General features: G+C 34.0%; 1 protein-coding gene across 3 annotated transcripts in view; it reads left to right on the top strand.

Annotated features, from left to right (window-relative positions):
- PDE1A (phosphodiesterase 1A) overlaps positions 1–16,842 on the top strand; it is a 322,853-nt gene that overhangs the window by 262,202 nt on the left and 43,809 nt on the right. For all 3 annotated transcript variants that reach the window (XM_039239650.1, XM_039239653.1, XM_039239651.1), the window contains 4 exons: positions 851–951; positions 8,508–8,633; positions 12,616–12,717; positions 13,300–13,420. In XM_039239650.1, the coding sequence (XP_039095581.1) occupies positions 851–951; positions 8,508–8,633; positions 12,616–12,717; positions 13,300–13,420 (450 nt within the window). The remainder of the gene's footprint in view (positions 1–850; positions 952–8,507; positions 8,634–12,615; positions 12,718–13,299; positions 13,421–16,842) is intronic.

Raw genomic sequence — 16,842 nt, 5'->3', positions numbered from 1 at the left:
ATTGAGCAGTTAAAATGTGGCTTCTGTGACTGGGAAAATGAACTTAATTTTATTTAATTATATTTATTTTCAGTTTAAGTGGCCACATGTGATTACCATAATGCAGAGTAGTAAAATTGTTATGTAAAATGTCAGAGATGAATAAACTATCAAATTACCTAAGAATTATAATAGCAGAGAAATTTGTTAAACTGTCCAATTGATAAGAGAAAGATCAATGTATATTGAAGCAGGTGGCCTGGATTTTATGTGAAAACAGTTATTCTCTCTATACTTACTAACTTTAATTGCACAATCAAGAGTATGTGTTATGAAGATCAAGTTTGGTAAATTTTTAGAAACTCTTCCAAGTTTTTAAACATAAAAATTAAGTTCAGTTTCTCCTATGAGAAAGTCTTAGAAAATTTCAACACTTAGAACTCTTCTTTCAACTCTTAGAAAATTTTCTGATAGAAGGGGCTTCTACAAAAGTCGAGCTAAAGACATTTTAATGATATAAGCTATATGTTAAAAATTACTAAACTAAAAAAATTCCTAACTATAATGGATTTCATGAGACCCAAAATGCTAATTTGTATTAGCAACAAACCCCTTTGAATTAAAAAACCCAGTCAGGTTTAAATCATATGTCTGTATTTTGAATTTACAAGCCTTGAAACAATTATTGACCTCATGAAGCATCCATTATGCAATTAATGGATGTGAAATAGGGGAAAATATTTAAGATCAATAAAAATAATTTAATATATTTATATGATTACTTATACTGGGTGCACTGAAAATGTCTTCTGTAGAAATACAGCACAGCCTCTGGTTTCTAAATATCATAGTATTTTTTTTAATTTACTAGCACTGGCTCACTGAACTGGAAATTTTAGCAATGGTCTTTGCTGCTGCCATTCATGATTATGAGCATACAGGAACCACAAACAACTTTCACATTCAGACTAGGTAAGTTATATAAAGTATTAAATTGTAATTAAAACTTGACACTTATTTTGTAAAAATAAATTATTTTAAAATTATTTTGTAAAAATAAATTACTTATTTTTAAGAAAACTTAAAAATAATGTCTAATAAGAATAGTTTTAATAGATTTTAGCAAAGTTCCTGAAGCTACAAACTATTACTTATCAAGAAAATTATACAAATATTTGGTGACATATTTAGCAATTTAAAGATAAGGATGTGTCAGACAACTTTTCTCTGTCCAGAATTAATATTCTGAACTATCACATAAGTCAGACATCTTTTCCCTGAGACAAATCTTACAACATATTAAGTCATCAGTTTAGTGTCATTATGTATTTGAAAGTAATAAAATTGTACTTCTGAAAAACAATCAAAGAAACTGTACTTCCAAGTTAGCATGAAGTGCTAAGTTTAAAGTAATTAGAAAATGAGATTTAATGATGGTAATAATGTCAGTTAGAAGAATCAAAATACCAGAGAGGAGATATATTTATCACCATAAAATCACTGAGTGGGTGGTTTAAATAACAGAAATTTTCTCACAATTCTGGAGCCTAGAAGTCCAAGAAATGTCAGCAGGTTTGGTTTCTGCTGAAACCCCTCTCCTTGGCTGCTCCCTCACTGTCTTCACATGGCTTTTTCTCTGTGGGTGCACATTCCTGGTGACTCTTTCTTTTTCTATAAGAACATCAGCCATATTGGTTTAGGCTCCATGCTTATTACCTGATTTAACTTTAATTACCTCTTTAAAACCCTTATCTCCAAATACTGGCCCCTTCTAAGGCACAGGTGAGTACATTAACTTAAGGATTTGGAGGGGGCATAATTCAGTTCATAGCAGAAAGGTGCTCTCTGCTGTTTTGGTTGCACAGAGATCTCAGTGTGTGGGAGGCAGAATGTGTCTAGGACCCATCATGATCCAATTCACTTTCTATACATTGGATCCTGAAATTTCTCTGTCTTTCACTAGTCAGAGATGCTTGAAATGGAGACATACATTGAGAGACTGCTGTTTCTCTGCAACTACTGTAGAACTCTCTATGCTTGTTGAGGGAAAATTGCTTTTATTTTTTACTTTTTTCATTTTTTAATTAATAGACTTTCTTTTTTAGAGCAGTTTTAGATTCACAGAAAAATTGAAAAGAAAGTACATAGTTTCCATGTACTTTCCCCATCCCACAGCTTCCCCTATTGTTAACATTTTGCGGCAGTATGACACATTTGTTATAATTAATGAACCACTATTGATAATTATTATTCACTAAAAGTCCATAGTACACATTCTGGGTTAGTCTTTGTGCTTTATATTGCTCGTTTCTTTCCATTGGTGAACAAGATTACATTGTATGCGGTAGAGGTTGTCTCCTTATTCATCTATTGAAGGATATCTTGGTGACTTCCAAATTTTTGAATAAAGATTATGAATAAAGAGGCTATAAACATTCATGTGCAAGGGTTTTTATGGTATGTTCATGTTTCTTTAATAGCAATATTTAAAAAAAATTAATGTTTTATTTATTTTTTGAAAGAGAGAGACAGACAGACAGCGTGAGCAGGGGAGGGTCAGAGAGAGAGGGAGACACAGAATCAAAAGCAGGCTCCAGGCTCTGAGCCAGCTGTCAGCACAGAGCCCAATGCAGGGCTCAAACCAATGAACTGTGAGATCATGACCTGAGCCAAAGTTAGACGCTTAGCTGACTGAGCCACCCAGGCGCTTCTTAATAGCAATATTTTTAAAAACTGATTTTGCAGCTGTAGGAAATTATATTTTAGTGTGGGGAGCACAGGAACATTTTATTAAAATATTAGACACTTTTAGAGCTTTAAGTGACTAAGTGACAGAAAGCCACATTATGGATCATCTGTTCAAGGTCTCCAAACCCAAGAAAAGAAAACTAAAACCTCAAAGAGGTGAAATGATCTATCTATGTACTCATAGTCAGCTGATGACACTAGCAGAATTCAGAGGCTGAGAAGAGGGATGCTTTCAATCCAGCCTACTCATACAACTCTGATCCAATGGCCAGAGGCAGATGCATGATAGTTCCAGTCTTCCATAGCCTTAAATGTGAGGGGCTTAGAAAATGTGGTCTCTTGATGGAGACAAGAGAGAGTTGAAATTTAAACAGTGAAATACTGAGGGAGGTATTTTGTATAAACCCAGAATCCCTAAGATTGACAGAACAAGAAGGGAAAAGGAAGACATTGAGGTCTGGTCATGTGGAAGGGGGTGTTAATAACCTATACATTTGCAGAGTAGAGAGAGTTGTTCCATTTTTTGTGCCGAACATCAGAACAACGGTAGACTGTGAAGATCATTTTTGCTTGTCAAAGACTCTTCCACATTCCCTGAATCTATAATGAGTGAGATTTTAATTAAAGACAGCTCATTACTGAACTGAGCCCTGTACAGAGCAATAGTTTTAGGAGGTGAAGAAGGGAACAAGTGCTTTGTTACCAATGAACACTTGTTTCTACTTTGAAAAGTGAAGGCAATGGACTGGCCTTCTCTATCAGCAGTGTCAGGCTAGAAAGTTCTAGCTTTCTCCTTTACCATCCACTTAAAACTGGATGAATAATCCTAACTTACTTATACTTTGGACTGCAGAAGGAAAAGAAGGAGGTGGGGGATGTAAAATTGTATATAAAATTGTATGTAAAGGAGAGAAAAGTTCTATTATTTTATTTATTTTGTTATAAATTGCCTACCAGGATCAATTTAAAGGATTAATTATATAAGAAATTGAATTCTATGAACAAAAAGTTGTAATGACCACAAATTCAACAGTATAATGTGCTTTTAAAACTCTATTGCCTTTAGGGGCGCCTGGGTGGCTTAGTCGGTTAAGCGTCCGACTTTCACTTGGGTCATGACCTCACGGTTCGTGGGTTCGAGCCCCGCGTCGGGCTCTGTGCTGACTGCCAGCTCAGAGCCTGGAGCCTTTTTCAGAGTCTGTCACTCCCCCTCTCTCTGATCCTCCCCTGCTCACGCTGTCTCTCTCTCTCCTAGAAATAAATAAAACATTTAAAAAAAACCCAAAAAACTCTATTGCCTTTATATTTTGTCTAAGAAAAAATGAGGTCTTATCTTACCAATATCAATAATTTTATTGTATTTTGTTATTCATTATTACTTGGATTTAAAATGCTTTTCTAATTTGGAAAACTGGAAAATGAAAAATGAAAAATAATTTAGAACATAATGCAATGTTAAATTTGAATTTAATACGCACATTATAATTCATGAAATCCTTGAAATTGTAAATAAATAAAAATGATATTTTGTGAAAAGAAAATACTAAGCTACATGTTACTATGGATACTGACTGTTGCTTAGAGTCTTGTTCTTTTCTTAGCAGTCAAAGACCATCTCAAACATTAAGACAGTGCTGTATTCTCAGAATCCTGTTGATTTGTGAGACAAAATCATAATAGTTTGTTACAATTACATCTTGTTCAAAAATATATTTTTGCTTGATGCTGAAAGTAAAAGACAGTATTACTTGGAGCTATGTCATGTAAAAACACTCTCATGGCTAGATTTAAGGCCATATGACATAAATGATAGGTGATTTATAAGTCAGTTTTTCCCATAATCTGAGTGAACTTCTGGAGAATGGAAAGATATATTTAATTCTCTTTTAAACAAGGATTGCAGGTATACTTCTCTGTATATTGAGTTATGATTATTGGTTAAGGAATTTTTAGGACATGGTTGAGATTATAAAGAAAACCTATTTTGAAGTTACATACTACTAGCTAACTACATATGTTTTTCTACTTTTATGATAATTCTAGAAAAAAAAGATGAAATAATTGCTCTTCTTAATAGGTCGTTTTCCCTACGCTGGATTAATAATGAAACTGGTTTATCTGGTAGATTATTAGATACAAATCCTGAATAGGTAGCTTACAACAGAAACCAGATTTCTTTAGTTCTTTCTTTTATTTATCCTTATCTATTTTTTGGTAAACACTCAATGGTAAGTGCTATAATCAGCACTATTGACTGAAAAGCTTAAAACAAACAGTAAGTCTTAGTGAGGTTTAGTAAGACAAAGTATATACCTACTAAGAGGAAAGAAAAATGAAGAATCTGGGCATTGGGGCAAATGGAGGCAAAGTTACAGGTTTTAGATTGACTTTCTTTTTGCTATTTTTGCTGCCTACTTCCAACTTGCCAACATATTAAAATGGATTTACCATTTTAATTCATTGAGCATAGTATCTGTGCTTCCATTCCACACTTGCAAAATGATCTGGCAACCTAAGAAGATAGAGGAATAAGCAACCGGAGCTCCATTATGAGAGAGAGATGAGTGAGAATGCTTGGAATATTTCAAACGTTATGCTAGGATATGTTCAAGCTTAAAAGCAATGCAACTTGAAATAGTTTATTTGATCAAATGATATGATAAAATAATATGAAAATATGGACAGGTGAAAAACAAAAGAAAACTTCCCTTGATGAATTCATTATTTTAAAATGTTCATTATAAATTGGTGGTGAAACATACATTTTGTTTTTAAAAATGGTTTTCTCAGTTTAATGCTACAGGATCAAAATATTCAAATTGAATTACAACATTATAAGGGAGAAAAAAAGCCTAAAATTATAAATAGACCAAATGATTTATATCATCCTCTCCACCCTCCACCCAAAGTAACTTTAGTCCAAGGGAATAGGAAATAGTGGGTAATCAACTATCTGGATAAGTTGATTCATCAACAGAGGGTTGATTCTTTCAGATTGAATGAGGATGTCAAATAATTTTTTTTCCCTCTGTTTGGCATTTCTAGATTATGGATCTAGATACCTGGATACTCACAGGTATCTGGATTACAAATTTAAAGGAAAAGTCATAAATATATTCAAACTATGATAATTAAAGGAAGCTAAACACTATAACCAAGTGGGATTTAGCCCCAAGCTCAACATTCAAAAATCAGTTAAGGTAATCATCATATCAGCATGCTAAAGAAGAAAAACACATGATCGTATCAAGTCTCAGAAAAAGCATTTGACAAAATCCAACACCACTCATGATAAAAATGCTAAGTAAACTAGGAATAAAGGAGATTTTCCTCAACTTGATAAAGAATATCTACAAAAACCTGACGACTAATAGCATACTTAGTGAAAAATTTGAAACTTTCCCACTAAGGTCAGGAACAAGGCAAGGATTTTCTTTCTTACTACTTTTTTTTTTTTTTAATATCACAGTGGAAGTCTCACTTAATGGAATAAGAAAAGGAAATAAAAGTATAAAGATTGTGAAGGATGGCATAAAACTATCTTTGTTCATAAGTGGCATCATAGTCTATATAGAAAATCCAAAAGAAATGATGAAAACACTTCTAGAGTTAACAAGCAATTACAGAAACTTTGCAGGATATGATTAACACATAAAATTCAGCTACTTTTCTATATACCATCAATGAACAAGCGGTGAATTTGAAATTAAAATCATAATATCATTTATATTAACATCAAAAAATTGAAATACCAAAAAATGAAATACTTAGGTGTAAATCTAACAAAGTATGGATAAGATGTATACCAGGAAGACTATACAAATCTGATGACAGAATTCAAAGAAGATCGACATCAATGGAGGGATATTCCATGTTTATGGTAGGAAAACACAGTATTGTCAAGATGTCAGTTCTTCTCAACTTGATCTACCAATTCAATGTGATCCCAGCCAAACTCCCAGAAAGTTATTTTGTGGATATTGACAAATTTAAAGTATATGGAAAGGCAAAAAAACCAGAATAGTCAATATATTACTGAAGAAGAAAAACAACATTGGAGAATTGACACTATCTAACTTCAAGACTCACAATAAAGCTACAATAGTCAAGATAGTGTGATAATAGATCAATGGAACAGAAGAAAGAGTCCAGAAATACACACACATAAACATAGTCCACTGATCTTTGCTAAAGGAGCAAAGGCTATGCAATAGACCAAAGATAGTCTCTTCAACAAATGGATCTGAAACTAATGAACATGCAAAAAAAAAAAAAAAAATCTAGACAGAGATCTTTGCCTCACAAAAACTAATTCAAAATGGGTAATAGACTCAAACGTAAAATGTAAAACTATAAAACACCTAGAAGTTAACATAAGAGAAAACCTAGATGATCTTGGATGTGGCAACGACTTTTAAGTACAACACTAAAGGCAAAATTCATAAAAGAAATAATTGATAAGCTGGAGTTCATTGAAATTAAAAAATTATGCTCTGGAAAAGACAATATCAAGATAATTAAGATACTGTCCACAAAGTGGGAGAAATTATTTGCAAAAGATAAATCTGATAAGAGACTGTCATACAAAATGAACAAGAACTCTTTAAACTCTACAATAATAAATGGCCTGACTTAAAAATGTGCCTTAACAGATGCCTCAGCAAAGAAGATATGCAGATGGAAATTAGCATATGAAAGGAGGCTCCACATTGTAAGTCATCAGGGAAATGCAAATTAAAACAATGAGCTATCACTACACATCTGTTAGAATGGATATAATCTGGAACACTGATGACACCAATTGTTGATGAGGATGTGGAGAAACTAGAACTCTTGTGCATTGCTAGTGGGAACGCAAAATGGTACAGCCACTTAAGATACTTTGTCAATTTCTTACAAAACTAAACATATTCTCACCATTCAAGCCAGCAATTACACTCCTTTGTATTTACCCAAAGGAGTTGAAAAATTATGTCCACGCCAAAACCAGAACTTGGAATTTATAGTAGATTTATTTATAATAGCCAAAACTTCGAAGCAACTGAGATATCCTTCAGTAAGTGAAAGGATGAATTTTGATAGATCCAGACAATAGAATATTATTCGGTGTTCAAAAGAATTAGTTATGAAAAGACATGGAGAAGCCTTATATGCATATTACTAAGTGCAAGAAGCCAGTCTAAAGAAGCTACATACTATATGATTCTAAATTTATGACATTATGAAAAAGCCAAAACTATGGAGACAATAAAAAGATTAGGGGTTGCCAGGGGTTATGGGCAGGGAGGGAAGTACAGACCAAGCACAGAGGATTTCTGTAGAAGTGAAAATACTCTGTATAATGTCATAAGTGTGGATGCATGTCATTGTACATTTGTCCAAAGTCACAGAGTGTGCAACACCAAGAGTGAATCCTAATGTAAACTATGGACTTTGGTAATAACAATGTTCAATGTAGACCTATCAATTTTAATAAATGTACTGCTTTGGTGGGGAGTGTTGATAATGCGGGGGGTGGATGTTATACATGTGTGGGCTGAAGGGGTATATTGCAAATCTCTGTACCTTCTGCTAAATTTTGCTGTGAACCTAAAACTGCTCTAAAAAATAAGATTTATTTTTTAAGTATTAAACAATTAAAAGAAATTAATTACTTCCATAAATTTGTGTGTTCAATTATAGAATTTTAACTTATGAGATATCTTGTGACTTGAGTATTCTTATTAAACACTCAAAGTTTATAGAAATCCTGTAGTTTATGTTTTGCTTTTAATTCTTAGGTCAGATGCTGCCCTTTTGTATAATGATCGCTCAGTCCTTGAGAATCACCATGTGAGTGCAGCTTATCGGCTTATGCAAGAAGAAGAAATGAATGTTTTGATAAATTTATCCAAAGATGACTGGAGGTGAGTTTCAGAGGAAGCCTAGAGGAAATTTAATTTCAGGAAACAGTTAAATGATGTGATTTAAAGTGAAGAAAACAGATGAAAGTCAATCTCTTAATCATGTTATAAAAATTCCTGGATGACTTGTTGACTGGATGGCTCTAAGAAGGATTAGTATCTTGAAGTCATTCAGTAGCCAGGCTCTGCTGGTGGAAGTTGAACTATTTTCCTGGATAATTCAGCGTCTGTTTGCATCATAGCCAATCCATAAGACCACTACAAACACTTTAAGATATGTAATTATGTACTCTGGAATGGAGCTCTGCTTAATTATACCAATATGCGGTCCTAAATAAATTCAAAATTGTAGTGTAATATGGATTCCTTCATATATTATTTTTCTATATGTGGAGTTTAGCTTTTTTAAAAAATAAAAAAATTCACTGAGGGAAAAAAATTACAAACAGAATATACTAAAATGACCCAGGTGCAGAGAGAAATCTTACCTTTTTCTTCAAGGCATCCATCTGCTTAAGACAAACAACAAAAACAAAAGCATTCATGGATTGGTGACACCTCTTGTCATGTAGGGGAAAATAGCAGTAGGTACCCGTACTGCTCAGATTAACTTTTCCTCCCTTCATCCTTTGGTCATCATCATCCCCTTCATTTGACTATAAGGCTGCTGGACTTAACAAATATTGATAAAGGGTGTCCGGTGAAGTATGAATTTCTGATAAAATAGAGATTTTTTAGTGCAAATATGTCCCTACTATTCAATGAAACCTACTTATTATTTTTTTTAAAAAGCCTTATCTTGAACAAAGATTTTGTTAAAAGTTAGTTAATGAGCTGAAAAGGTTCCCATTTAAACATCAGAGGTTTTTAATTTTTTCTTTAAATCAAGGTAAAAAGAAATGTCCAGAGATAGGCTTTCGGGTGAAGAACTGCCTCAAAATGAATGAATGAATGAATGAATGAATGAATGAATGAATGGTTAATTCAAGGTTTAAAACAAGCCCTAATTTCTGGTGGTTACATTTCCAAATACTCAAGCTTTCTGGTTTTTCAAGGCCACTTTTGAAGCTGTCTAAGACATATGGTCTCACTTTTGCAACGTTGAAAGCAGATCTGATGTAGGGGGGAGGAGGCTGGGAACCCAATTTGGGCCTTTCATTTTATTCTGCAGGAAACAATAGCTCAGTTGTGTTTCCAGCTAAAAAGGCCAGCATCTAATTGTGAAAGGATTTTAAAGCTACCATTGGTGGTCTATGTGGAGAATAGAAGGGTATACATAGGAGATAAGTTTGGAGGTATTTGCTAAGGTCCAAGAGATGATTAGTTACATTTACTGTATTAATTTAATTTTTATCAGTAATTATTAGTCCCAGAGGTAACATTTATATTATTAATTTTTACTATTATTCCTTTGAATTAACCTTTTACTTTCTCAAAGTTGATTCTGTTGCAATTTCAATGTGATTTTTTCCTATTATACTTTTGTTCTTTAACATCTTTAGTATTCTAATAATTTATTCTTGTAATAGTTTATAAATTTCTGTACAGTAACTACTCAGAATCATCCTAATTGAAAGTTTTTACAGAATTGTTTTAATACTATAATATCATACAGATTATAGAATTTAATAGATACAACACTGTTTCTAAAAAGCTATATTTGCTAGTATAAAATTGATAATATTTTACCACATTAAAATAGATTGCTTTTTTAAAGACTTAGACATTTTCAATTTGCGTACCTATTTATTTCTTAATGTAACTTTAGTAACCATAAATGAAATCATTTAAAAATTTTGGTAAGGAAGATTCATAAATAAAGTAACATTTCCTTTGTGCACTATTTTGCCTAGTTTATTGATACATTACTAGCTGATTACTGATAATATCTAGCACTTACTAATCACTTATTTGCAAAGTAAAATGTACTAAATTTTAAGATTTCATAAAACTTCCATCTCATTTTTCCTTAGTTAAAATGAATATTTTAGTTTGGTTACCATTGTAATATGGGTCTCTTCATAATTCTAGAGAAAAAAAATTAATTAAAAATAATTTCATTAACTATCTTTAGTTTTCATTCCTTTAGTATTTGGAGAAAAGTATTCTAAGCAAGCTATTCAATATCGTCAACAGTAATCAGAGGGATGATTTCTCACAGTGCCCATTTGAAAAATGCAGTTGAATTGAGGACCCATAATTTTCAGCAAGTACCTCTAATCTGTGGTTGCTTTAAAATACAGATCATCCACAATAGCACTCCCCTATGACCCAGCAGTAGCACTGCTAGGAATTTACCCAAGGGATACAGGAGTGCTGATGCATAGGGGCACATATACCCCAGTGTTCATTGCAGCACTCTCAACAATATCCAAAACATGGAAAGAACCTAAGTGTCCATCAACTGATGAATGGAATAAGATGATGTGGTATATTTATACAATGGAATACTACATGGCAATAAGAAAGAATGAAATCTGGCCATTTGTAGCAACATGGATGGAACTTGAGGGTGTTATGCTGAGCAAAATAACTCAGGCAGAGAAGGACAGATACCATATGTTTGCACATATAAGTGGATTAAGAGGAACTTAATGGAGGACTCTGGGGGAGAAGAAGGGGAAAAATAGTTGGGGAGAGGGAGGGAGCCAAACCATGAGAGACTCTTGAATACTGAGAACAAACTTGAGGGCTGATGGAGGTGGGGGAGAAGGGCAAGGAGGTGATGGGCATGAAGGAAGGCACTTGTTGGGATGAGCACAGGGTGGTATATGTAAATCAACTTGACAATAAACTAAGAAAAAAATTTTTTTATTTAAAAAAAGAAATAAAAATAAAAAACAAATCATCTAATCATACCACCTTTAGGTAAAATATCTTTGACACAAGATTATAATGCAAGTTTACCACATACATTTTATTTAGCTTACTATAGTGGCCATACCACAAAATGAAAATAAACTATGATTTCCAGTATAAGTGACTTTTCTACCTATCTGTACTGAGCAAGCAATGAAGGCTTGCCTTAGGTAACTTGTTTCCAACTTACTGTGAGAATGAGTTATTTATGCATAGATTTTGTGATATGGTCACCATATTTATAGCTCAGATTTAAATTTGATCAAAATTTCAATAGTACTAATAGCTCTGTCTATAGTATGTTGTAGGGTCAAGTTCCCAAAAGCTTAAGCAGAGAATCACACTCACTTTAGCATATTGGCTTCACTGGGGTCCTTATTATGATAGGTTGGCGCAGTGAAGTGGTCCTAGTGGAGTGGGAACTCCTGGTGTTGAATCTTGTCTCTGCCATGTATCAGCTACTTATGTGACTGGGCAAAACCCAATCTCCTCTGGTGTGAAATAATAATACCCCCTCATATAAAAGCACCTAGGACACTACTTAGACTGAATAAATAGTGATTGTTTTAATAATAGCAAATACTGCATTTAAAATTATTTTGGGGGGACACAAGAGTGGCTCAGTCGATTTAGTGGCCAATTCTTGGTTTTGGCTCAGATCATAATCTCAGTCATTTGTTGGATCTTTCCCTCCACTGGGCTGGGCATGAGCCTGATTGTGATTCTTTCGCTTTTTCTCTGCCCCTCCTCCAAATAAATAAATAAACTTAAAAAATAAAATTATTTTTTAAAGTTGGTCTGGATCCTTTCAGGAAGAAAAACAGTATTTAAGAGTTATGATTTGGGGAGGGTTGTAGGTGTGCATAGGGAAAGCATTCAGTTCTTAAAGGAGAGATGTTAAACAGCATCATTCACAAATCACTCTCCTGGCAACTTCCTAAAGCCATTAGAGTTAAAGTGTGAAATAAAGTTGAAGTTTGTGAGCTCTTTTATATTTAAAAAGTAGCATCTTTTGTGCTTATGTACATTAAGAAAAATAAAATTTAAATAGGAATATTTGAGGAGATGTTTTACTTGAGAATTATCAATGGGGAAATAAACCTTTCTTCTTTTGATGACTCCATAGGGATCTTCGGAACCTAGTGATTGAAATGGTTTTGTCTACAGACATGTCAGGTCACTTCCAGCAAATTAAAAATATAAGAAACAGTTTGCAGCAGCCTGAAGGGTAGGTTATTTTCTTTCATAATGTTAACGTTCTGTGGGCTTAGATTTAGAAAAGACTGTAATTGATATTGGGGCACCTAGTGGCTCAGTTGGTTAACATCTGACTCTTGGTTTCGGCTCAGGTCATGATCTCAGGTGGTGGAACTGAGCCCTGCATCAGGCTATGCATTGAGTTTGGAGCCTGCTAAGATTCTTTCTCTCTCTCTTTCAGTCTCTCCTTCTCTCTCCTGTTGCCCTCTCCCCGCTTATACTCTCTTTCTTAAAAAAAAAAATTCGTGGTATCTGGGTAGTTCAGCCAGTTAAGCATCTGGCTTCAGCTAAGGTCATGATCTCACAGTTCACAAGATTGATCCCCATGTCGGATCCTGTGCTGACAGCTCAGAGCCTGGAGCTTGTTTCAGATTCTGTGTTCCCCTCTCTCTTTGCCCCTCCCCTTCTTGTACTCTCTTTCTCTCTCTCTCAAATAAATAAATAAACATTAAATATTTTTTTCAAAAAAAAGAAAGTTAAATAAAATTTTTTAATAAAAGACTATAATTAGTTACTTTGTTCTGATAATTTAAACATGTTCTTGATTTGACAGGATTGACAAAGCCAAAACGATGTCCCTGATTCTCCATGCAGCAGACATCAGCCACCCAGCCAAATGCTGGCAGCTGCACCACCGGTGGACCATGGCCCTGATGGAGGAGTTCTTCCTACAGGTGCCTCTTTCACACTATGTACACATGAGTTTGGAAACAGTGACTACATGTATTGACACACACCTTTTTCTGTACAGAACCCAGGGCTTGTGACTTACTATTAACAACTGGCCATAGCATATTCTTGACACTCTAAGCAGAATTTATTAATCTCCCAGATAAATGTATTTCATAATCCTACATAGTATAGTTTATGTTTTAAAGAGAGTCAAGTTTTGGATCTCAGGTGCCACTCTCAGGAAAGAAAGAAAGGAATAAACAAATTAGTATTGTTGGCTGCTGTTAAGAGGTAAAATGTTAGAGTAGAAATATCAAATATATTTCATCATAAAATGGGAAAAGGGAGAATATACAGCACTGCTGTGTTCATCTTGTTGGTTAAAACTTAGTCATATATGCATAGTTGCAAGGGAGGTTGAGCAATACAGTTTTGCATTAGGTTAACGTGTGTTTTAGTAAAACCTGGATTTGTTGTATGAAAAAGCAAGCCTAGGGGCACCTGGGTGGCTCAGTCAGTTAAGTGTCTGACTTTGGCTCAGGTCATGATCTCACGGTTCGTGGGTTCAAGCCCCACGTCGGGCTCTGTGCTGAGACCTAGCTCAGAGCCTGAAGCCTGTTTCTGATTCTGTATCTCCCTCTCTGTCTCTGACCTTCCCCTGCTCACATTGTCTCTCTCTCTCTCCCTCTCTCTCTCAGAAATAAATAAAACATTAAAAATTTAAAAAAAAAAAAAAGAAAGAAAAAGCAAGCCTAGATATGGGGAATGGCCAGTGGCCTCTACCACGAGGCCACAAGTGTACTTTTTTAAAAACAGTATCCACTCCCACCTGAGGTACCACAATGCAATTGTGATGCTAACCACCCAGAGTTAGCATTATATCCCACAAGTTAAAGACTCAGTCTTCCAAAAGAGTGGCTCCACTTCAGATGCCAGCCTCAAGTGGGGCCCCAGGACACCAGCCCTTCTGACCACTGGTTATAAATTCAGTGGCCCTATTCAGGTCTGACACTTTGTTACAGTGATTCAAAGAACTCAAGAAAGTTACAGTTTTAATTATAAAGAATACAATAAGAAATGGCCAATTGACATTATACTTATTCTGAAAACATAAAGGCCAAATATATTACTATATTTGGATGACTCTGACTTCTGTCTCCCACTGTCAATGGATATGCCATATAGTTTCATTTTGAAACAGCATTCCGTGGTCTTAGAGAAATACTCAGTAACATCTTTCAAATATAAGTATTTTCATACTAAAAATAGTTTTTAAAATATTTTACTACATTTCATGGTAAACACACACACACAGAGATACACACAGACACACATACACAAATGTTAAAACCTATACAGTTCTACTGGATAGAACTGTATGCTATAGCCAATTAAAAATTATAATTTCATGTACTCAACCAAACACTAGTCAGAAAATGGTTAATCTAAAGAGACCTTAGAGATCTTTAAGAGCAGTTTTCTCCTATTAGAAATGAAACAGAAACATGAAGAGATAGAATGACTGCTCAGGTTAAGACAAAATGCTTACATATTTTAAATGATCATGAAACCACAGCATGTGAAGTTTTGTGGGATGCAGCTAAAGCAATGCTTAGAGGAAATTTTATAACTTTAAGTGCTCATATTAGAAAAGAACAAAGTATTTGTATCGATGACTTGAAGAAGGTAGGGAAATAAAGCTAAAACAAGTTGATGGAAGGAAGTAACAAATATAAAAGCAGAAACCAATGAAACAGAACAAAACAAGAGCAGAACTTAACAAGGAAAGCAGTTTGTTCTCAGAAAAAATAATAAAATTATTAGCAAGTTTTAAAAGACAAAAAACAGGGGTGCCTGGGTAGCTCAGTTGGTTTAGCATCAGACTCTTGGTTGTCTCAAGTCATGATCTTGTGGTTTATGTGTTCAAGTTCCACATTGGGATCTGATCTGGCAGTGGGAGTCAGCTTGGGATTCTTTCTCTTTTTTCTACTGCCCTTCTCCCACTCACTTTCTCTCTGAAAATAAATAAACTTAAAAATGTTTTTAAAAAAAAAAATGACAAATTATAAGTAAAAGAGGAGTTATCATATGGACCCTACATACAACAAAAGGGCAAGGAATTTTAGGCATAATTTTATGTTAATACATTTGGCAACTTAGAAGAAATTATCAAATTCTTGAAAGATATAACAAAACAAACACAAGAAAAATTGTAATTTGTATATCCATATACCTATTTTTAAACATTTAATTTATATTTCAAACTCTACCCATGGAAAAAATTCAGGCTTAGATGGTTTCAATTCTTTTTTTTTTTTTTTTTCTATTTCTGAGAGAATGGGAAAGAGAAAGAGTGAGCAGGGGAGGGTCAGAGAAAGAGGGAGACACAGAACCCGAAGCAGGCTCCAGGCTCTGAGCTGTCAACACAGAGCCCTACGCTGGGCTCAAGCCCATGAACTGTGAGATCATGACCTGAGCAGAAGTCGGACACTTAACCGACTGAGCCACCCAGGCACCCTGATGGTTTCAAGTCTTAATTTTTATTTCAATTCTCAATTCAAATGAGATATGGTGAATTCTCTCAAACTTTCCAGAAAGCAATAATGCTAGTCTCACACAAATTATTTCATAACACAGGGCGAGAGGGAAAGTTGTCAGTATAACCCTGACAAAGCCTGACAAAGATTTTGCAAGTAAAGGAAATTATACACCCATATCTGTCATGAACCTAGATGGAAAATTTCTTTAAATATTAGCAAATTCAATCTAGCCATACAATAAGAGTGCATATTATGACCTGCATTGATTTAAGTAAAACAATCATTTAAAAAAATTCACTATACTAGAAGAAAAAAAATCTTACTATTGTCTCTATAGATGCAGAAAAAGTACTTGACAAAGTTCAAAAGACACTAATAACAAGAGCTTTCTGCAAACTGGAAATAGGGGACCTCTCCGAATGTGGTAAAAGGTGTCTATAGCTTACATAATATTTCCTGATGAATACTGAACACTTTCATGCTAAGTACCAGATACCTGCTCTTACTACTTCCTTTCAACATTGCATTTAAAGCTCTAGCCATTACAGTATATAGAAGAAAATAAATAGTTTGGATAGGAATAAAAAGAACTGTCTTTATTTGCAGAAATATGAGCTTCTACATAGAAAATTTAAGGAACCTATAAAAAGCTACTACAACTGATAAATGAGTTTAACAGGGTTATATGATCAATTGTAGCTCTATATACTATCAACAGACAACTTGAAAATAAAATTTTAAATACAACATGATTTATACAGCATATAACAATACAGCATAAAAATAAAAAAAAAATTTGGTAATAAATTTAAATGCGTATAATGCCTCAACACTGAAGACCACAGTATATTGTTGAGAGGTTTTTAAAGACTTCTTTATGTAGA

This window comes from Hyaena hyaena, unplaced genomic scaffold (assembly GCF_003009895.1).
Source record: "Hyaena hyaena isolate Hyena2069 unplaced genomic scaffold, ASM300989v1 scaffold_159, whole genome shotgun sequence".
Lineage (NCBI taxonomy): Eukaryota > Metazoa > Chordata > Mammalia > Carnivora > Hyaenidae > Hyaena > Hyaena hyaena.
Note: the sequence above shows the minus strand (reverse complement) of the source record. Positions and strands in the feature narration are given on the sequence as shown.